The sequence below is a fragment of the Podarcis muralis genome, chromosome 3 (assembly GCF_964188315.1).
Source record: "Podarcis muralis chromosome 3, rPodMur119.hap1.1, whole genome shotgun sequence".
Lineage (NCBI taxonomy): Eukaryota > Metazoa > Chordata > Lepidosauria > Squamata > Lacertidae > Podarcis > Podarcis muralis.
In genome coordinates, this window is record NC_135657.1 from 79,169,087 (window position 1) to 79,192,300 (window position 23,214).

General features: G+C 41.7%; 1 protein-coding gene across 1 annotated transcript; it reads right to left on the reverse strand.

The window, feature by feature from the left end:
• Positions 1–1,215: 1,215 nt before the first annotated feature.
• On the reverse strand, positions 1,216–22,586 carry SPACA1 (sperm acrosome associated 1). The gene is made up of 7 exons (XM_028722944.2): positions 22,433–22,586; positions 20,629–20,685; positions 15,682–15,783; positions 12,782–12,888; positions 11,360–11,495; positions 4,740–4,860; positions 1,216–2,757 (listed from the first exon to the last, which is right to left on the reverse strand). The coding sequence occupies exons 1-7, from the start codon at positions 22,584–22,586 to the stop codon at positions 2,523–2,525; spliced, it is 912 nt and encodes a 303-aa protein (XP_028578777.1). The 3' UTR covers positions 1,216–2,522.
• Between the last annotated feature and the right edge of the window lie 628 nt (positions 22,587–23,214).

Sequence of the window (23,214 nt, forward strand, 5' to 3'; positions counted from 1 at the left end):
TTATAGAAAATTGCATTGACATTGAACAGCAAGTGAAATAAAAAGCTTTGGCCTTGACTAATGGAGCAGCGGACAGCGCTGCCACCATTGTATTCTGGGCTGCTTTCTTATCTACATTTTCTCTTTAGATTTTAGGATGCTTTTCCTCAATAACACAATAAAGCATTGCCCATCTCAGTGATTCAAATAGTTGCCAGTTTTAAATACAGAGTTCTATGAGAAGTAATGGTTAGTGTTCATTTTTCTTTTCTTTTCTTTTTTTCTTTAAAAAGAAACCAAAAACATACAATTATGAAAAAATGTTGATAAGCTCTTTTAAAGAGACGCAGGGGGTGCAATTAGAACATCTGCACAAATATCTGAACTTTGGAAATAAACCTTATGTGTTTTTCCTTCGATGAGCTCCCTTTTTAAAAAATGAACAAATGTTTAATAATGAGCTTTCTGGTTATTGAAAACCAGTTCTGTCTATACTTTTGTGTATTTGGCATAAACTCTTTTATAAAATTTCCAGCACAGCTGTTAATGCTGGAGCTACTCTGAGTCCCCATTAAATGTCAACGGTTGCTACTTTCAACAGCCTATTCTCTCCCTCCCTCCCCCCAGAAGTTTTGCTTTCTATAAAACTGAAAAATATGTGATATAGTTTTACTATTTAACAGTTCTGCAGCCATGAATTCAAAATGGGGCTCAACTTGATCTATAAAAATGTGGTGCCAGAAAAGGGAATTTATTAAAGGAAATTGAGAATACAAGGTTTATTTCCTTTCCCCTACACAGTCATTTTCAAGCACAAATCTTTTTGCCTCAATTTGCAAACGTGTAACATTGCTCCCTCTTCTGCAGTAACTAAAGTTATGGTACTCAGACTTCCCTGAGGTTTTAACATTTCAGGAAAGTAAGGAAGGTTGATGACAGGACAAGTGACATGATATGAAATGTACTTTGTGTAGGCTGCTAAACGTCAGTGCTGTATTCCAACTGAAATTTAGACCCATTGTGAAGGGAAATGACATGAAAATGATATATAGATGGTACCCAATGCCGAGTGAATTAGCAAATATGTACAAATCTGAATTAGGTATGTGTTGGAAATATAAAGAACCAGAAGGAATGTTTTATCATATGTGGTGGACATGAAGAATAGTTAAGGATTATTGGGAAATGATTTAGAATGAGATGAAAAAATTGTTTAAAAGAACATCCCCCCCCCCCCCGAAAAAAAACCAGAGACATTTCGTCTAGGAATAGTGCAGACAGAAGTTCCCAGGGGCCAGAAAAAAGTATGTATTCAACTACAGCAGCTAGGATTTTGTTAGCCCAAAAATGGAGGGTGGGAAAGGTCCCAAAGGAGGAATGGCATCTTAAAAGGATGGAGTATGCAGTTAGCAGGTCTAAAGCAGAATAAGAGAACAAGAAGAGTTCATAGAGAAATGGAAAATATTTGTGGAGTATCTGGAAAATAACTGTAAACAAGTGTGTGTAAAAAAGTTAGCAGGATTAAGGTAAATTCAACAGTATCTACAGCAGGCACCCCCAAACTTGGCCCTCCAGATGTTTTGGGACTACAACTCCCATCATCCCTAACTAACAGGACCAGTGGTCAGGGATGATGGGAATTGTAGTCCCAAAACAGCTGGAGGGCTGAGTCTGGGGATGCCTGACTGACAGTAAGTAGAGGTAATATGTAAAGGGGGGGGGGGAATTAGATGGTTGGAATAGAATATGAAGGAATAATGGGAAAATTAAAAGAACAATGGAAGGAGGAGAAGCCAATGAATGTACTATCTTATTGGATATTTTATTGTGGAAAATGTATAACTGGAAATTGTAAATATATATGAAATTTAGACCCATTGATTTTAATGGGCTTAAAAGGTGCAAAGAGCTGTGCTTGATTATGGTCTGCATGCACCTGTACCAGCATGAAATTTATTGGAGTATCAGTCAATAACAGAGTGATCTTAAGTCTTGGCCAGGAAGCAATGGGGGCAGTAAGAAATGGTGGAGCCCTCTGAAACCCTGCTCCCCACCCCCCCCCAACCAGGATGGCACAGCACAGGGACCCCATCTCAGAGCATTGCTTGCACCATAATTTCAAGGCCAGCAGGTGGAGATGTCTTCTGGATCTTAACCCCCTCTACCAGTGTGGATCAGGGTTTGGAGCTCTAGCCTAATTCCACTTTCACCATCTCACAAAGCATGAACTATGTCACAGACAGATACACCAGCATAGATATTAAGAACTGGAGTGTCAATGTATTTTATTGTGCGAGTTTGGGTATGTGAAAACATCTCACTTTGGCTTTTCAACAGCACAGAAAGGCAGAGGCTCCTGATGAACCAGACTAATCTTGACAGCAGAAATCAGTCCTTAAGTCTGGTTGATGCTGTTTCCCACTACTGTCTCAATGTTCACAACCAAGCTTAATCAGAGCGGCAAAAAGCACTTCTCAGACCTGGTACTCTTAATATATCGAGTATACTTTAATCTCTCCCTTTTCTAAAATAATCTCTCTTTTCTAGTAATTCCCCTTGTCTGCATCTCCTCCTTCTCCTCCTCCCCCTCCCCCTTCGCTGACTCTTGTTGGTCCAGTCCACTCCTGGTAAGTAGAAACCGGTTCTCCTGCATTGTTGTCTAGTTGCGACATCTGGTCTACTGCGGTGAACTGTCCCGATGACGTCCTCAATGAACTTGAGCTTGGCTCCTCTCTGCTTCGCCAAACTTTTGTTTGCCAGAACATTTTGACAGCAGCCCTACGAGATAAGCCGCAACCAGATCATAAGACAAACGCCACCTGTCTTTGTGTCATTTTTAAAAAGCAGGCTAGAGACAGAAAATACTTTTTTTAAAGTCTTGAATAAAGGTTAAGGGCATAGCTGTCAACGTTTCCCCTTTTTTAAAGGGAAATTCCCTTATTCCGAATAGGATTCCTCGCAAGAAAAGGGAAAAGTTGACAGCTATGGTTAACTGTTGCATCACTTCCAATGGTGTATACAAGCTTTTCTTCTGCCCTGTTCTTGACTTCTGGTCAGAAAACGGTTCTACCTCTAAACCTTGTTCACCAGAGGAGTGTATGCACTATGAGTAATGGAACAGATGAAGCCGCCTTATACCAAAGGTTCATCCACACTTGTCCCATGTGTGGGTTTGAGTGGTTTCCCCCTCGCCCTGCTCCTTTCCCAGGAAAACCCCACTTTTTAGTGCTAAATCAGAGCAAACATCAATCTGGAGAAAACCTAAATAGCTGTTTGCTCTGACTGAGCACTAAATAGTGGTTTTCGATGAGCAGGGGTTGCAAGCAGTAGGACAAGAAGAAGTGGGGACAAGCCCTGGATCGGGCAATTGGTCCACCTAAGACTGAGCCATGCAAAGCATCATCTTTCCCCTTTATCTCTCTAAAAAAGAGAGATTTTTCAGTCTTCAGCCAAACATACAACATACTATAGCACAAACCTTATCACATTAAAATGAAAGCAATGCTTTTCAACCATTCTTCGAATGTCACTCTAGATACAGTACTGGCATTTAAACTCTTGACCTCTCCACTTCTAATGCTCTCTTCTCTCGTTTCCTCCTATTCTACTTCTCACCCTTTCCATGCCTCATGAGCCAATTTCCCCACCAGCAGCTTCCTTTATTCATTTCTTCCATTTTTCTGCTTTCAATCTGCCATGATGCTTCCTGTATCTGGAACAGTTCCTCTTCCCCTTTAATGGTCTCCTCAGGGTTTTGTTTTGTTTGTAATGCCTTTGCTAGTTTTGCAGCTTCACCTATCCTTTACTGTTTGTTACCAGCTAAACCAGATTCATAACTGCATCTAGAAGGGACGTGGTTGGCGCTGTGGGTTAAACCACAGAGCCTAGGACTTGCCGATCAGTAAGTTGGCGGTTCGAATCCCTGTGACGGGGTGAGCTCCCGTTGCTCGGTCCCTGCTCCTGCCAACCTAGCAGTTCGAAAGCATGTCAAAGTGCAAGTAGATAAATAGGTACTGCTCTGGCGGGAAGGTAAACGGTGTTTCTGTGCGCTCTGGTTCGCCAGAAGCGGCTTAGTCATGCTGGCCACATGACCCGGAAGCTGTACGCTGGCTCCCTTGGCAATAAAGCGAGATGAGCGCTGCAACCCCAGAGTCGTCTGCGACTGGACCTAATGGTCAGGGGTCCCTTTACCTTTAACTGCATCTAGAAGCCCCTGGCCAGCCTTATAAAAGAGGTTACATAAAACAATTGCTCTGGGAGACAGATTCTTGAGTGGGGCACCTCTTGCTACGAATGTCATTTTGCACCAAGCAACTATGTGTGGATTGTTCTAGTCTTCCCACCTAAAGTATGGAGATGCTTGTAGGTGGCACCGTTAGAAAGCCTGCTTTCACGCCTCATTGCCAGAGTGTATGTCTGCCCTAGTACCCTCCTTTTACACAAAATATTTGTACTGTACTGCATATAATTTCTGGAGTTCTTACATCATCATATACAATCTCCTGACCAGTACTGTACTTGGCTTCTACAACATAAATGCCATAAACTGAAAGCACATGACACCCCCCCCAAAGAATCCTGGGAACAGTGGTTTGCCCTGCACAGAACTACAATTCCCAGCACCCCTTAAACTACATCTCCCAGGATTCTTTGGGTGATGTAATTTGCTTTAAAAGGTATGGTGCTTGTTGCAGCCATAATGTGACAGTTCGTTGTTACCCAACTGCAAAGTCTGTTTCAGTTTAACACTGTTTACCTACCAATTAAGGATGATGAAGATTATTGCAAAGACCACGCCAACACAAACAATAACTCCAGTTATGAGGACAAACACCAAAACTATATCTGTATTTGGCTTCTTCAACCTTCTTGTTTCCAACTCTAAAGAAAGGCAAAACTGTTATTATGGAAATGTTGGTAAACAGAATTTTGAAAAGGATGAAAATAAAAAAGGTTCTTTTTAAAAATGCCTTGTATGTTTTATACAAATCTCCACTACATTTTTCTGTGACATAAGAAAGCAATTCTAAATTGTACAAAAGGTGCATCTTTTAAAAGGCAGGCATCACAAGGCAGACCATTATGCACTATAACCTTAAGCAAAACTGTTATTTCACTACTATGTACCATCCCTGTGCACAGTTTGAAAGAGTGCAACACACCAGGAAAGATTAAGAGCACAGCAGCAGAAATTTCAAAGAATCGACATATGGAGGAACTAAACAAGTAAATAAGCACAAGAACTTAGAACATCACTTCTATTTACAAAAGAGACACAGTATATTGCAGTGGACCTTTAAAATGCTCTTATATAACATGCTAATGAGTGTAAGGTTAAGATAGCTTATGTAAATAAAATGTTGATCATCAGAAGTAATAAAATTTAGCTGCAGATTGAAACAGTAAGATTTAAAGGGGTAGGTCCAAATAATGCCTCTGAGCAAAGCAACTCTCGGAAAATGTGGTATCCACCAGCTGATGACATAGTTCCTGAAACCAGATAAATCAGCCAAGGAAGCTTTCAGACATCATACCTAGCGATGATTATTTTCACCTACTAGTGGAGCTGCCCTGGTTTGGTGGAAGGTGAATTAAAAACCAGCACCACCATGTTGTCATACATATCACTGTTGGTCACCATGGGGTGGAAAGAAATGTGGCAAAGAATAAGGCATTAAAAAAAAAAACACAGGTAAAGCCTTCCTGTGGTTGATGCTCACCTAACTACATGGCTGCAGAAAGCATGAGCAGTTGCACTCTAGCCTTCTCAGGACAACCTAGTTTCCTATGCACAGCTTACTTTGCTTTTATGTATTGCTGTTCTGTTTTTATTTTTAAGTGATAGCTCCAGGACGGCTGCACCATAACCATGCAAACAAGCCCACAAATATTATTAACGCACTCTTATTTTATTTTTTTGTTACTAGCCTGATTGAACCCTAGTATCCTGCATTTCCTTTCAGGGAGGTGGGGACAGGGAATTGCCTTCTGCCAAGTGAGCTAGCGCTGGAGGGGTGGCACTGTGTTTCCATGCAGGTTGTGGAGGAAGGTGCTTCCCTTCCACCATGGCCAGCACAAAAACTGAACAGGGTGGCAGAGAAGGAATAAATTGTCCCCTGCACTGGGACCAGCATGGAAATGCAGAGGAAGAGACAGGGTAACCTAGCCCTCCGCCAGCCTCCTGCAAGCCCCCTCCTCAGCAGACCTCTTGCAATAAAGGAAAGCGATAGGGAAATGCGCCAGGAATTGTGGGACAACACTTGCTTGGTGCAACTGTAGTGTAAGCTCCCCACCAACAGATCAGAATGAATGCTCCTTAAATAGCAGGCCCTGTCTAATCTCTCCGCAAACAAATGAGGCTTAATGCTCATTAAGCAGGTAGCATGGAGGCAACCTCACCCACTTGCAGGGAATTCCTTGCTGTCTGGCAACCAGGTGAGCAGTTAGGCAGAAGGTTGCTGCATTTAACTTCTTCTGAACATGTTGTTTGTTTGTTTGGTAGATTTTTACCCTGCCTCTCAATATTTTAAATGCAGCTCACAAATAAAACTTAATTTTAAAATTCATTGTGAGCATACCTCCCTGCACCAAGGTATCAAATAAAATAGTGTTCACCTGTAGTATATATTTTCTGAGCTGCTACAAACAATCGAGTGTGCTAGCAGAACACAATCCTTTCTGTTTCTGAACTAGGATTTATAACCATACAATATTACACAGAGATTCTCCTAAACCCTTTTCTTAAGGCCTCCAAAGGCTTGAGATTCTGGCAGGAGGCAGGAAATGTCTGCTAGTACAGAATATAGCATAATGAATTCCTGCTTCTAAACACTACTGTAAATACCGTGGAATAATCCAGCAAGCAAGATGACCTAGTTTGCAACACTACCTAGTTCACAATACTGCATTCTCACAGTTCAAAGTAAACTCCCCCCCCCCTTGTGCAAATGACGTCAGGTCTCTTAAAAGGAACAGAATGCCAAGACAGACTTTTTGTTCCAAAATCATTAGAATTCTTTTATCTTTAGAGGAGGGATAGCATGGGAAAGACTGCATTACTGGAAACAAACCAATGTTTTCTATATAAGCTCAATTTTAGTGTGTTAACTCCATCCTGAATAGAAAAGGAGGCGGCTGCAGCCCCACAAGGAAAATGAGACAGAAAGGGGGAGGCAGCAACACAACAATGTGCTCAAAACAGAAAATATAGAACAATATGGCTTGCCAAACACATTTTGATGTGTCACATTATTCAGAGGCAAGACGATCTTAAGGCCAAACTACATGTTACAATAGCACGCTCCCTCTCTCTCTATATATATATCTGTGCTTTCAAGTTTCTTAAAAACCAGAATGCTAGCATGGGAAGGAGGGGTTATATTAGCCTTTGTCCTTAACTAGGTGCTGACTTGCATAAGAATAAGGTTGCCATGGAAGTGTAGGAGACACAAACACAAACTGGAAGTGTAAGGGGCTAAAGGTGAACTGGAATAATAGGAGGCGCAAAGAGGGCCACCCCTGGCCCTCTAAAGATGCAGGTAGGGAGCTAATTTAACATGTGCTTTGGCCCTTCTCTTGCTATCTTCTTGGAGCAGTTTACTGAGAACATGCTCTTTCTTGAGCATCATTCTGAGTAAGTTGCTTGCACTTCACAGGGCAATGCGCTGCAATGCCATAGCCCCTGCCTGCGCAGGAAATGACCTGAATGAAAGCTACTCTACAAAAATTGCCTCTGCACAGTCAACTGGATATCACGTTCATGTGGGTGATGCTGTCCTTCTGAAAACTGGCCAGCTGCTGCCTCCACCTCCTCCCCTGTTGTTGCCAACACACACTCACTCGCTCACACGGGTGATGGCACAAGGAGCACGCTCTGGATCTTGTCTGGCTGTCTCTTCCCATGGCAAGAGGAGGCGAATAATCCCCTTCACTTACAACACACTCCCTCCCACGCAGAACTATTATCAGAAAACATGAATAAACTGCCTTATGTCACTGGTTTTGTCAGAAGTAAGCTAAGAACCAAAATAGGCTGGAGTATGGAACAGAGCAACCGTGCAGTAGAAAGGTTGCCTGATGCAGAATACCATTAACAATTATGGTGATTTTCTTTGCAATAGCCAGAAGAAGTTGAAAAGACATGGAGGGTGGGGTTTCCAATTTCTGCTGAGAAGAACCAGGACCTATGAGCCTAGGTCTCTGCTGAAAACCAAACAGAGAACCTCACCAATGATGAGGAATTAATAGAGCATTAATGAGAAACGAATCATCCTGTGCAAAATACTCCTTAAGGATAGCTCTTAGTTTATACCAACTTTATCCTAACACACACATACACCCCTTAGAAACTGGAGCAATTGTTCATGTAGATTCTTCCTGCTCTTTTGACACACCTATCCACTCATCTCCCTGTTGTCTCCAAAACTACACTAAAAATTGCTGCAACACACATTTTGAGCAAGAACAGAGTTATAATCTCTTATAGGAAAGTTTCCCACCAGGCACAACATTATATCATTTACACACCACCTGAGTACCATCCCTCCTATAGTTCCTTTTTTAAAAAAAAAGAAGCCCTCGATTTTTAATGCAAGATGTCATCACTTGAATTAATTCCTGCCTTCTTTCCTCCGAAAGGAGATTCTATTTGCAGAGTGTGCAATTGAGCCTAGATTCAGTTTCCAAGCTAATGTCATTATAGGGGTCCTAATGGTATGAAGAACCATTAGCAACAGAACAGAGCCCAAAGCAGCTCTGTTCTGATAGCAGATTGTTCTGATAATCCAGTTTTCTTCTCCACCTCCCAACTCTTCATTTCAAGAGATGATGGCTCTCAGCTTTGCAGACACACAAATGTTTAGGATGGGGCTGTACCAATGGCAACACCACCGAAGTGTCATGAAAAATGACATACACCATCAGGGATGTGCACTAGCTTCACAAGCTGACGCATCAATGCAAATGCTCAGGACAGGAATATGTGAGCAAGGATCAGAAGAAGCCAATAGACACAGCTCAACAGTTGAGGGCTGACATTCTATCCATGAAGACACAGCAGCCCAGATTAAATGCATTTTGAAGCTGACCAAACAATGCTTTTTACTGGTCTCTGGGATTCATGAGTTACTCAGTAACAAGAAGATAAGCAAAGACCTACTGGCTCAGACCATTGATAAAAGTAGCCCATTATACAGTCTTTCTTAACAGCAACCAGTTTATCAAATAGCACCAGATAGTAACAGGGGAAATAATTCCTTGTTTTATCCCTAATTTCCATCAACATGAATTTGAGAATTCATAGTAACTAATTTCAGCCAATGTATGTTGATATTCCATTCCTATTTCTTTTTAGCAGAGTATAGGGAAAGCCTTGATCTTCATTTCAATCAAATGGAGAAGAAAATATATATTGGAACCTGTAGGCTTTAGAAGGAGAAACATCCATGAGAAATATTCCCCATCCCTCTCTAGTCCCAGTAATTATTCACCTATGTTTGCCCTTTCGGTTTATGCTTTGAGATCGAGGTAGCCTTAATTAAGAGGAATTACAGGCTGCTTTTTCCTTCAGAAACCAGAGACAGGTGGATACTATTGAGAGTCAGGCCTTAGCAACTGCTTGCTCCTTACAGATTCTGTGGTTCAGAGATCCAGCATGGGTCTCGAAGGTACAGCTATGCAATGGCACAAATTCAAAGGACAGTCAACCAAGGAAAAGCAACAAAGAAAACAAAGCACAAGACACAAGACAACACTGCATCAAAATAGGGCATTGGGTAATTTCCCTCATTTTTAAAAGTAAATTTAGTCCACTCTGTCAAATACTTAAATTATGCCATTTGCTACCAGATCCTTTAAACTAATGTCATCAAGGACTGATGAAAAAAACGTTGTACATAACTTCAAAATACCTATTAGAGCTGGGCGATATCTGGTTTGCAACATCACAATATATCACCAGCTAAACATTGTGATAGACCAATATATCATGAAGTCTGAAATAAGGATGGAGCTATGTAGAGGCATTGGCTGGCTTCACGGTTTTTCCTGCATCGTGATTGTTGCCGACGCCTGCTCTTGTGATTTGCTGCCTCCTCTAGGAGGCAGGGGAGAGCTGAGCCAGCAGAGTTAACAGGAGCTGCAGGAATTGAGAGAAGCATTGGCTGGCTTCATGGTTTTTCCCACATTGTGATTTTTGCATAGCGCGCGCACACACACGTGAGAAGGTATTGTGCAGCCAGCAGGTTCCATGTCAACGTACTCTTTCAGCCCACTTGGTACGAAAAGTTGGGCCGCCCTGAATTTTAGCTATTTACTTTAAAAAACACATTTTTACAATTAGCAAATAAGGGGTAAACAAAAGACCAGCAAATGGAACAGGCCCTACAAATGTAAACAATATTTTAAAAAAATACAATCCTAAAACCAGAATAAAAACAACAATGACATCATATAACATAGCTTCCACAGAAAAGTTATCCCTCTGACAACAATACAATCATATATATCTAATTGCGTAGTGATTCTTTTAAGTTTTTGTTGAAGGCCATTTTCCATTTCACAAAGTTCAGTTATGGGTGTGTTCTCATAAGGAGATTTCTGTTCCGCATAGACATGTCTTTCTTGCAAACAGACATACATATCAATCATTTTCACGTTGATAAGATGGTGATTTTAAGAGAACCCCTTTTCAGGAACCCCTATAACCACTGCTGCCTCAACCCAGTGACACGGGTATTTTAACTGCAATAGCACAGGGGAGAGAACTCTTGTGGGAGAAATGGGGGGAAATTATGATATTCTCATGCTGATGGGGTTCTTTGAAGCTCTGGAACTGATATCTACTCTGAGTGGTAAAATTCAAGATGACAGCTGCAAGAAGTACATCAGTTAAATCCTTACTCTGCGGCATTGAAAGATTACAACAGAGGGCCTGGGGAGAACTGAACAAGGTGTCAACAGCTGCTTCTGTTAAACTGCCTGATCTTTCTGTCTTTTGAAATCAGTGAGGGGGGAAAGCACAAAAGATATGCAGATTAATGCAGTACAGTAACAAATTAACAGATAAGGAAGTTTTAAAATAAATCAGCATATATGTTTTTCAATTAAAACACTGCTTTTCCAAAACAGTCTGCTTGATATGGGTGCAGTGCATCAAGTGTTGGCAGTGAGCACATTGCCCAGTCATTTTAATGGAGTCTGCGCCATAGAGACTATTCCCTCCGGCCTCCGCTTCCTGCAGAGTACAAGAAACATCACATGTTTACCGGATTGCTCCATTTGTAGTTTGCAAACTACAAGTGGAGAGTGAAGATCTTCTCATAAAGATTAATTTAACACAAGCAACGTCTGACTAAATATTTATGAACTTCCATGAACTTACCAGCTGTTGTGTACACTGTATATTTTACAGATGCAATCAATTCATCGTTTTCTATTGTATCGCACTCAAACGCAACGGGGTGGGTATCTCTGTGTACCTCCAGAATAGCTGAATCATTAGGAAGAATGAGTGATTGCTATCAATTCAAAGGTGACAAAAAAGACAAAGTTGGATTATCTCATAATAAGGTATGTACTATGTGACAATTGGGGGGGGGGGCTTTTCTTTCTTTCTTGGTGCTTCAGTGATCCCTCATGATATATCCTAAACCATAAACTATCTGTAATTCCCAACTTTTTATTTCCCCCTTCAGTTCTTCAGTGGATAGGCAATGTCGGGTGACCCATAAATTTTGGACGATTGTTAATTCTTCTCTGAAAAACACCAAATCTGTGTGGGACCAATTAAATGGAAAGCCTCTTTCATCAATATTGTTTTAAATTAAGAAAGGAATTGCATGATGACGTGATAAGCAGATTTCTTTCTAGGAAATGTCAGAAAGCAATGGCTTTCTTGTAACTTGCCATGCCCTCTCCCCTTCCATGCCCTGTTCTGGGAGTAGTTAAGGCTCAGAATTTGATTAAGGAAGGACAATTTTATCCATTTCCATGGTATACAAGTGTAGAAGAAAAAAGAGCACATGGTAATGCAAGAGTCACTGGCGTAAGGTGAGCTCCAATATCTATTAATATTGTTCCACGCCACCTCAATTTCTAATGAACGGTGCACAAGATTCCAGGAGTCTTGGCACTAAACCAGGGTTTGTGTTTCTTTTGGCAATGAGGCACAACGGAGGCTACAGTGTCTTTATGATATATGGTTTATTTACACGTATACACAACCTGAAGCTTCAATGAAGGGGCTCGCAGCAGCACTCTAAAACATGCCAGCTTATTCCATAGTAGCATCAGCATCCTTCCTCTGCAACCTCTCCTGCTCTGCAGGGCACATATCAGCTTAGCTACCCCTTGCTGCTTCCTGGTTACATCACTGCCAACCCCTTCCCTAAACTAAGCTCTGTTTATCTACAGAGGAAGACTCCATAAATTCCCTTTCTAACACCTATTTCCTTTGAGCACCTTATAGCTAAAGATGGTCACCTCACAAAAAAAGTTTGCCTGACTTCATTAACATTTGTTGATTGGACTAGGATTACAATGTCCAACAGGAATGTCCCAGGAAGAAGTTTATCGGTGGGTCTATCACACCCCTTGCAATGCCCGAAAATACACACTAGGCTCTGGCTATTTCCTCCAAATAAATTATCTTTGACACCTCCAAAGCTTAATTAAATTCTAGCATCTATAAATCTACAATATTATATGCAAATAAATACACTCTAGGAAGCCTAAGTTTATGTGGAATCGTTATAAATAAAATCAGTTCAGTATACATTGCACAGGATGGAACTAGATTACTTACCTGGTCTGGAATCAACATTTTCCAAATGTATTGAAATCGATTTTCTGGAGGTACAAAAATACACGGTATCTTCACACTAGCAAGACTTTCAGAAATTGGTTTACCCCCTGCAGAACATAGTTTTAAAAGTCACTTTGTACCAATACTTAAACATTATTGTACACCTCAAAATATTAGGAACACCTCCACTAACAGACTGTGGTTAGAGGAATTATCATTTAATTATTATAAATTGCATGTTATGTTTGTTGATGTTTAGTCGTTTAGCCGTGTCCGACTCTTCGTGACACCATGGACCAGAGCACGCCAGGCACCTCTGTCCTCCACTACCTCCCGCAGTTTGGTCAAACTCATGTTGGTAACCTCGAAAACACTATCCAACCATCTCGTCCTCTGTCACCCCCTTCTCCTTGTGCCCTCCATCTTTCCCAGCATCAGTGTCTTCTCCAGGGAGTCTTCTCTTCTCATGAGGTGGCCAAAGTACTGGAGCCTCAGCTTCATGATCTGTCCTTCCAGTGAGCACTCAGGGCTGATTTCCTTAAGAATGGATGCGTTTGATCTTCTTGCAGTCCATGGGACTCTCAAGAGTCTTCTCCAGCACCATAATTCAAAAGCATCAATTCTTCGGCGATCAGCCTTCTTTATGGTCCAGCTCTCTTCCATACATCACTACTGGGAAAACCATGGCTTTAACTATGCGGACCTTTGTTGGCAAGGTGACGTCTCTACTTCTCAAGATGCTGTCTAGGCCTGTCATTGCCCTTCTCCCAAGAAGCAGGCGTCTTTTAATTTCGTAGCTGCTGTCACCATCTGCAGTGATCATGGAGCCCAAGAAAGTAAAATCTCTCACTGCCTCCATTTCTTCCCCTTCTATTTGCCAGGAGGTGATGGCATGATCTTCGTTTTTTTGATGTTGAGCTTCAGACCATATTTTGCGCTCTCCTCTTTCACCCTCATTAAAAGGTTCTTTAATTCCTCCTCACTTTCTGCCATCAAGGTTGTGTCATCTGCATATCTGAGGTTGTTGATATTTCTTCCGGCAATCTTAATTCCAGCTTGGGTTTCATCCAGCCCAGCCTTTCGCATGATGTATTCTGCATATAAATTAAATAAGCAGGGAGACAAAATACAGCCTTGTCGTACTCCTTTCCCAGTTTTGAACCAATCAGTTGTTCCATATCCAGTTCTAACTGTAGCTTCTTGTCCCACATAGAGATTTCTCAGGAGACAGATGAGGTGATCAGGCACTCCCATTTCTTTAAGAACTTGCCATAGTTTGCTGTGGTCGACACAGTCAAAGGCTTTTGCATAGTCAATGAAGCAGAAGTCTTTCTGGAACTCTCTAGCTTTCTCCATAATCCAGCGCATGTTTGCAATTTGGTCTCTGGTTCCTCTGCCTCTTCTAAATCCAGCTTGCACTTCTGGGAGTTCTCGATCTACATACTGCTTGAGCCTTCCTTGTAGAATTTTAAGCATAACCTTGCTAGCGTATGAAATGAGTGCAATTGTGCGGTAGTTGGAGCATTCTTTGGCACTGCCCTTCTTTGGGATTGGGATGTAGACTGATCTTCTCCAATCTTCTGGCCACTGCTGAGTTTTCCAAATTTGCTGGCATATTTGCTGGCATCTTCAGTTTAAGCTTGAATTTTGCTATAAGAAGCTGATGATCTGAGCCACAGTCAGCTCCAGGTCTTGTTTTTGCTGACTGTATAGAGCTTCTCCATCTTTGGCTGCAGAGAATATAATCAATCTGATTTCAATGCTGCCCATCTGGTGATGTCCATGTGTAGAGTCGTCTCTTGTGTTGTTGGAAAAGCGTGTTTGTGATGACCAGCTTGTTCTCTTGACAGAACTCTATTAGCCTTTGCCCTGCATCGTTTTGATCTCCAAGGCCAAACTTGCCAGTTGTTCCTTTTATCTCTTGCCTCCCTACTTTAGCATTCCAATCCCCTATAATGAGAAGAACATCCTTCTTTGGTGTCACTTCTATAAGGTGTTGTAAGTCTTCATAGAATTGGTCAATTTCAGTTTCTTCAGCACCAGTAGTTGGTGCATAAACTTAGATTACTGTGATGTTAAAAGGTCTGCCTTGGATTCGTATCGAGATCATTCTATCATTTTTGAGATTGCATCCCAGTACAGCTTTCGCCACTCTTTTGTTGACTATGAGGGCCACTCCATTTCTTTTACGGGTTTCTTGCCCACAGTAGTAGATGTGATGGTCATCCGAACTCAATTTGTCCATTCCTGTCCATTTTAGTTCACTGATGCCCAGGATGTCAATATTTATTCTTGCCATCTCATTTTTGACCACCTCCAACTTACCCAGGTTCATGGTTCTTACATTCCAGGTTCCTATACAATAGTTTTCTTTACAGCATTGGACTTTCCTTTCGCTTCCAGGCATATCCGCAACTGAGCGTCCTTTCAGCTTTGGCCCAGCCGTTTCATCAGCTCTGGATCTACTTGTACTTGCCCTCCGCTCTTCCCCAGTAGCATGTTGGACGCCTTCCGACCTGAGGGGCTCATCTTCCAGCGTCATAACTTTTATATGCCTGTTGTCTTTGTCCATGGAGTTTTCTTGGCAAGGATACTGGAGTGGCTTGCCGGTTCCTCCTCCAGGTGGATCACGTTTGGTCAAAACTCTCCACTATGACCTGTTCATCTTGTGTGCCCTGCTCGGCGTAGTTCATAGCTTCTCTGAGTTCTTCAAGCCCCTTCACCACGGCAAGGCAGTGATCCATGAACATGTTATGTTTAAACCTTCTATTAACTAAGAAGCAATACAGGACATGTCACTTTTAAACCACCTCAGAATAAATGTATGGCATTTTGGAAATGATGCATGAATATTCACAGAAGCTAACTGGGAATAACGGTATCATTACATCATTACTCACATCCACAATCTGCTGGTCCTCTGCACTCTTCAACACGAACAATACACTTAGTTTCACCTCCAGGGCATCCATTGGTTAATATAACTTCTCGAATGCCAATACCTTTGATCAAGATGAAAAAGGTAGCATTACATGTCTGTTTGTGTTTTGGTTTATTTCTCTTTCTCTGTGGTAGATACTCCTTTAAGTTCACCTTCTAAAATCAAAACACTTTGGTCCCTGTCAAAGGCCTTCAGAAAAGCAGTTGTCTTCTTTATAACCAAAATTTAGAAGATACCACCCATTTGTGCCTGGGACTATTGTCTATTTAGATGATGGTAACCCATCCATTCCACAAGGTAAAAACTTTCTCCTTTCAGTTGAATTTTATATGCGCTTTCATTTTAATGCATTGCTAAAAACAAACAAGTTAATTAAAATTTAAATATCAACGCTAGCTTGCAGCCTCTGTGAACCTGGCCTTTCAAAGCCTCAACCATCTGGTGCCTGGAGCATTTTTGCTCTGATGAGCTCATTCCGATCAGGTGCTGAGCATCCTTAACTCTTATGGATACCAATGGAAAATTACAGTGCTGAATACCTTGCAGGATTTGGGCTTCTCAGGAAGGAGGTAAGTACTCTTGCAAATTAAGGAAATCTGATGTCACATTGGTCTCACCTTGGTGCTAGCTTTAATTGGTGGATTCATCAACATAATCAAAGCTTTCTGAAGCGAGCTCAATTCTGATTGTTACTGTAGCCACATGTTAATGATAGCTTCCATTTTAAGCAGTTTTAAATTATCCAAGTTTTTTTAATGATAATAAAAGAGATTGCACTGGATAACTTCCACCTATCAGGTTTATTCAGGAAGAAATCCCACTGAATTAAAGGGCACTTACTTCCGAGTGAGTGTGTGGAGGGTTGCAGCCTACAGGGAAAAGAACTACCTATATGTAATTAAGATTAGATAAGAATTGCAGGTCTCAGACATCAACATTTCACTTGGGAACTTCATGTTATTTTCAAAAACACAAACATATTCAACACAAGTGCTGTGTTTCTTTGCTTTTCTCTTTTTTCCTTCTGCCAAACACTGTGTACCCAGCTCATTCAAATGGCATGGCATGCGAGGGAGGAGAGAATAGTATGTTTAGTCCCAGTAAATACAGAATAGATTGCCAGCCGTTATAGAAATATTTTGTTTATTGAATAAGGAATGGAGATGGGGAAAAAAACCTTTTGTGACCTAAGCAGAATACAACCTATGCATATGAAAAAACAACAACCTTGTGGGGAGGTATTTTGCATCCTAAATGCTTAGAAAACCTGATATATTTTGTAATATTTCTTATATGACATGTAACATTACCTCAAGTGGCAGACGGAACGAACAACACTTACTGGAAATGTTGCAAAACGAGAATCATGCAAAGCTGCTGAGAATTTCTCATTTCAAAGGTTAAGAAAACAGAGGTGTATATAGCAATGAACTGACATTTTTATTAAAGACATTTCTCTTGTTTTGGAGAGAGATTTTTAAAAAACTCACATAATGGGTGTATAATGGGTGATACTGGAGATACCTATAACAAAGGAAAACAATGGACACGCCTTCTCTTTTAGTCCTGAAACAGGGATGGACAAATGGACAGTGTGTGTGTGTGTGTGTGTGTGAGAGAGAGAGAGAGAGAGAGAGAGAGAGAGAGAGAGAGAGAGTTGACAGTCTCCTTTTATTGGGTCACCAATCACTCTTAACCCCAACTCCAATCTCCGAGCTGTTCATGATTCCTTTTACTTCCACTATCCAAATTCCCTTGAAAGCAGGAAGATACAAACTTCTGGATAACAGTACAATCCTAGGGATTGAATTGTGATTGCAGAAAGATGGCTTCATCAGATTTGGAGTAAAGCATGGTGGGACTAGGAGCACTAGACTTTGACTAGGGAGGACTTTCTGCCTCTTAGTTCAAATTGTGAAAATCCTCTGTAACTGACACCACAGGGCAGTGGTGTAGTGTGGGTTGCCAGGGCCCAGGGCAAGGTGGAGTACTTGAATGGAGTATGCATGCGCATTCAACTGCCTAACGGTATTTATATCACCCAGGAGATCATATTCACAGAGATAAAAAAAGAAGAGTTGTACTGTTGTCTGGAGAGGTCATTTCCTGGTTTGCATGGAGAAGCCGTTTTCAATGGAGCCCAGCGACGGGTGCAGCTGTATTAAGGCAGCACTGGGTGTTGAAATTTTGCACCCTGAAGAATTTTGCACTTGAGGCAACCGCCCTTGTGCCCCCCACACTACACCAATGCAATAGGAAAGTTGCCTTAACTGCAGCTACCTGAATAATAAATTTGGAGTTGTCATATATTTACAAAATATTTTCAGATACACTTGTACGACCAAGATGCAAATCCATAAGAGAAGTGCATTCAAAGTGAGAAAATAGCCCTGGCTAGGCCTTTTTCCTGGTTTTGTCTTCGGGGGTAGAGAGCAGGGAATAGACTTAGATCAATTTTCAAGGTGGCTAGATCTTGTATGAGATGCCAGATTCTGTGTTCATGCAGTGAAACCATGGATGCATGAAGCAAATATGGGCCAGGGGCAACAACCTTTGTGTAGGCTAAATTTAAATTTCAAGTCCTAAGAAGGTTGTTTCAGAAGATCTCAAGTTCCTTTGGTGTTTCACTATTTGGTTACTTTTTCTCCTTTTATTGCCTGGCCAGTTGGATATTTTTACCTCCATCCTGGTAATTTTCTCATTGGACGCATCTGAACATCATGACAAGCCATTAACTGTGGCTTACCATGCACAAGCTTTGCTCCTCCTCACTTGTGCTGGAGAGATACAAGACATGATCCTTGGCTTAGCACTCCATCAAAAACAAGGTATTTGGGTTTACTGACTTTAATGAACATGGCCATTGAGATATTCATTCAAATTCCCTCAAACTAGCAATGTAATTTGCAATGAAGGTTGGACGTGAAATGGTATTAACAAGTCAACCTTTGGGGGCGGGGTTGGGGCTTTAATGAGGCATGCAGTTAAGTGGCATTAGACCACATCTAATCTGACAGCTTTATCAATAATAACGAAGAAGTTAATGAAGAACTATGTTAATTCAATTAAGTTAAGGTGCTAAATTGAGAAGAAAGAAAGCATAGCCAAAAGGATTTAGAACAATTGATGGCTGGAAGATAATTTAAAAATGGTTCAACTTGCAGCTACATAGTAAAAAAAGATGAAATAATGAATAAGAAAAAGTAAAAGTTAAGTTGAGCTGAATGGAGGGCTCATCCATACTGTTCTTTAATGTAGATAATGTACTTCCATTAATTCTCTGTTGTCTTTAGGACATTCTCCTCCACTTTTCCAACATAAATCTGGATTTTTTTCACACCTTCTCCTTTTTGAAGCATCCCTGGTATGGTGTGGGATTTGGTAGAGAATGTCACATGGACAATGAATAATTAATGTTATATAGGAAGCTTATTATCCAAATTAGACATCAGTATAGATGAGCCCAGATTTTGGGATTTCAGCAGGGAGACAAGAGTTATAATTCAAGTTGATCATGTTGCTTTCCTGATCAGGTAAAAATGGGAATTGCACAAATCTATCTGACATTATTGTTATGAAGAAAAGCAAGACAACAAGTACAAAGTGCTTTAAGATACTGTATAAAATATAAACAACAGCATAGTATAAAACATTTTTTGAAAAGAAAGTGGAAAAAGCTAAGAGCACATGGGTAACACTGAATTCTAACAATTATCAAAAGGATATTGTGAATTTGCACAATTACCATAAATATATCCTGGGGAAAGCAATGAAACAGAGGCTTCTACACATTTCAGGGGAGGAGCAGTATTAAAGAAACATGGATTTGCTGAGATTTGGGGGAATGGACAGCAATGTAGCCTCTCTGCTATAGACCAAATTATAGATGTGGCTACCTTAAAATAAAATAAAATAACACTCTAAATGAGAGTGACACAATCAGTGAATGCAACTCTTTCATTATAACACCAACTGTTCATATTTCTTTTTTAAATGTTACATTTATAATTAAAAGAACCCTGTGAATATATGGAGTGGGTAACTTAAAGTATGGAAACATTGCCAGAATGGAGAGCATTCTGCAAATTTTTCAAATTTTGAATAGGGAAGGGATGCAAACTGTGCTTAAAAAAAAGTATTAACTGGAACAAAGAACATAAGAATAATATTAAAAATGTTTACTGGCACAAAATAACAAAAAATATGCTGCACTGATGGGGGAAGTAAACATTTCCTTTCTGATGACAAAGGCGTAACCATCAGGTTTATGAACATTTGTTTCTCTTGCGAACTACCTGAGAAACGAAGCCATTGTCAGAGATGCAACAACTATCCTATTTTTATTTGCTCTGCATGAACACAGGCATATTCGACTAGAAAATGGTTACCCTATTGGAGATCACTCTTTCCACTCATTTTTGAGACCTCAGCTACCTTTAGCACAGCTAATAAGCTGTATGATGAATACAACATACACTATTGCAGAGAAGAAATTTGCTTTATAGGGTTGGAAATATTGTATGTGGGAAGACATCTGTGAGATGCATCAGGAGGTCTTTCAGCTTCTGAACGTTTCGCAGATGTTCACAAATAGAGAAAATTGTTACTCTGGTGAAGGCAGCTCCATGAGCCAATAAACAAAAGGAGCTTTTTTTAAAAAAAAGAGAGCCTGCAGGCTGTGAAATTAATAAAACAACAGATCTGACCTAAATTTATAATGACAATCAACTGGATTGTTTTTGTTAATTATAGTTATCAACAACTGAAATCAATGGAAGGTGAATGAGGGCATGCAAATTACAATGGTTCAACAGCTAATGTTAGTATATTGTTCCTAATTTTTTTTTAAAAAAACCCCAAACCCACCCAATTATACTATGTTTTATCCATCTGCTTTTCTGCTTACCACATGTAACCGTGCATTCTCCAAATTCTACTTCCTTGGGTTGTGTCAGATTTGCTTCTGAAAAAGATATCAAGTTACAAAAAGCAGGTTACAGAAGTAAGTTAAGTATACAAAAATATAGGGTGGAATTCAACATTATGCTATTGCAAATGTTCCATCTGCACAAGCATGTCAGCTTGAGGGGTGGAAAGACCCCTTCCCCCCTGTGATGTTCTGGAGGTTCTCCTAACCCCCTCAGAGCAAACTTTGGCAGGTGCAGGAAGAATGACGGGGCAGGAGGGGGGAAGCCCCATTGTGCAAGCCGAAGCCCATGTGCAAGACTTCCATTGACAGGGTTCATTAGGTGACTCTCACCCACCTGTAGTCATGAAATTCTTCCCCAGTGCTTTTCACCTGAAGTGTAACATTTTCTCATTCAGTGGAGCAATGGGAAAGAAACCAGGATTTCCAGAGCAATAAATTATACTAAAACAAATCAAGCTGGACACATCTCATTATTTAAATATTAACTGATTTTGAGAAATAGGGTGTACATCCCTACATAATTTATTTTTTTAAATATAGTCCAGTAGGGAAATTGAAAAGCACAACATTCTCTTTATTTCAGTGACTGGTGAATCACATTGTAAATATGTAGTAGAGATCATTATTATACTGCAGGATGCCTTACTTTTCAGCTTGCTAAATCAAAGCTATGTTATAATAATACAGTGGTACCTCGGTTTTCGAACGTAATTTTTTTCAGAAGTCTTTCAAGTTCTGAAACGTTCAAAAACTAACACTCAATAGCTGGCAGCTAGGTTTCAGGATCTTGCACACCGCGGAAGCCACATTGCATGTTCGACTTCTGAGGTGTGTTTGAAAACCGAAGCATTTATTCCCAGGTTTACAGCATTTGAAAACTGAACTGTTTGTCAACGGAGATAGTCTAAAACCGAGGTGCCACTGTACAAGCCTATGCATGTTTACTCAGAAAAAAAACCTATTATGTTTAATGGCACAGACTTCCGGGTAAGTGTGTACAGTATGGAACTGCAGCCTAACATGTAGTGGGGGGGAAAAGTTATGTAAACATTTTTACACATGAACAATCATCATCGGAGAGTTAAAAACGTAATAAGAGCCTCCTGGATCAGGCCAATGGCCCATCTAGTCCAGCATCGTGTTCTCAGAATGGGCCAGGAGCAATATGTACACTGTCACAGTCTTGGAGGGATGGTCCACTTTTGGAAAGCAAGTCCTTGCACAACGCTATCGCACTGACAGCGCATCCAATTCGTGACATAAAAGACGGCACGTGGCTCTCGCATCCCAGGGAGGGATGATTAAGCATTGACTTTTCAAAAAACAAAAAACCCGCGACTCTCACTCAGCCTGGCAAACAGCTGGCTCCACACGCGAAACACCTTCGCTTTGACCTAACATCGTTCTAGCTTCTCAAGGGGGGAAATGGGAAGGAACTGAGAAGAGCAGGAGCCGGGCGGCGCAGCGAGCGAAAAGGAAGCGCCGGGGAGCCTCTGAGGCTGGAACTTGGCCTGGGGAAAAGAGAGGAGGAGGAGGAGGCAGCTAGAAGCAGCAGCAGCCTCGCCGCGGGGCTGTTGCCTTAGGGGTGCGTTTTCGCCTGGAAAATTGCCTCGCGCAGGTTAGCCAGAGGCCCGTTTGCACAATGAAGACGGCGGAGGTGCAAAGGCGGCCCTTCGCAGCCGCCGACTGGGCTATGTCGGAGGCTCTCGCTGGTGGGAAAGGGCGCCTCTCTGCAGGCCGCCCTCCGCGGGCTCGACAGGCTGAGCCGCTCGCCGCTCACCCGATTCCTCCAGATGCAGCAGCGGCTCCGACAAGGCCACGTCGACCGAGATGGTGTCGTTGAAGGCGCCCGCGGGCTCGCTGGCCAGCAGCGTCAGGAGCAGGCCCACCCGGAGGACGAGCTTCCCCGTGCCCTCGGCCTTGCAGAACCCCATTTTCTGCAGCGCCCGCCGCGGCCTTTGCCCTCAGCCGAGCCCGCCGCGCGGAGGCGCTCGCAAAGGGGCAACCATTGAGGCGTCACAATGAGGCCTTGCTCAGCGTTCGAGCGGCACGCGGCGCTGGGAAGACGCGGGGGGCGAAGAAGGAGGAGGCCGCTCGCCCCGATCCTGCTTCTCTTCCTTCTCCCCACCCCGAAACTGGAAGGTCCCCCCCCACACACACACATGCACACACGGTGGCAGCGCCTTCTCCCTATATGAAAGTATTTGGGGACCCCCTCCTGAGCCCATCCATCTATGGAGGTCTTCAGAAAATGTGCTTTGCGTCTTTTACTGATCTCAGAAACTCAAACCTCGCACCCTCGCAACCACCACCTTTTCTAAAACAGACTGCTGAACTGTCCTCACGATTTTCAGATAACACACTAATAATGCCTTTAAGAACCTTGTGCTTTTCCATAGCGCAGGAGGATTGACAGCCAAGGGAGTGGTATCTAATCTGCAGTGTCTCTGGAGGTGTTGCTCAAGTGTTTTCTCCCTGAGAAGCACTTCGCAAGAATTGCACATAAACAGCCAGCAGACAAGTCAAAACAAAACCTGGGTCTCTCCACTTGCATATCCTGTA

Bases quoted from the DNA above. Each gene is read 5' to 3' on its own strand.
- SPACA1 (XM_028722944.2), bottom strand. From the start codon at position 22,586: ATGGGGTTCTGCAAGGCCGAGGGCACGGGGAAGCTCGTCCTCCGGGTG. The intron at 12,889-15,681 runs GTGAGTAATGAT...TATGTTCTGCAG, and splicing joins AGGACCAGCAGATTGTGGAT to GGGGTAAACCAATTTCTGAA. The intron at 11,496-12,781 runs GTAAGTAATCTA...TTGAATTGATAG, and splicing joins AAATGTTGATTCCAGACCAG to CAATCACTCATTCTTCCTAA.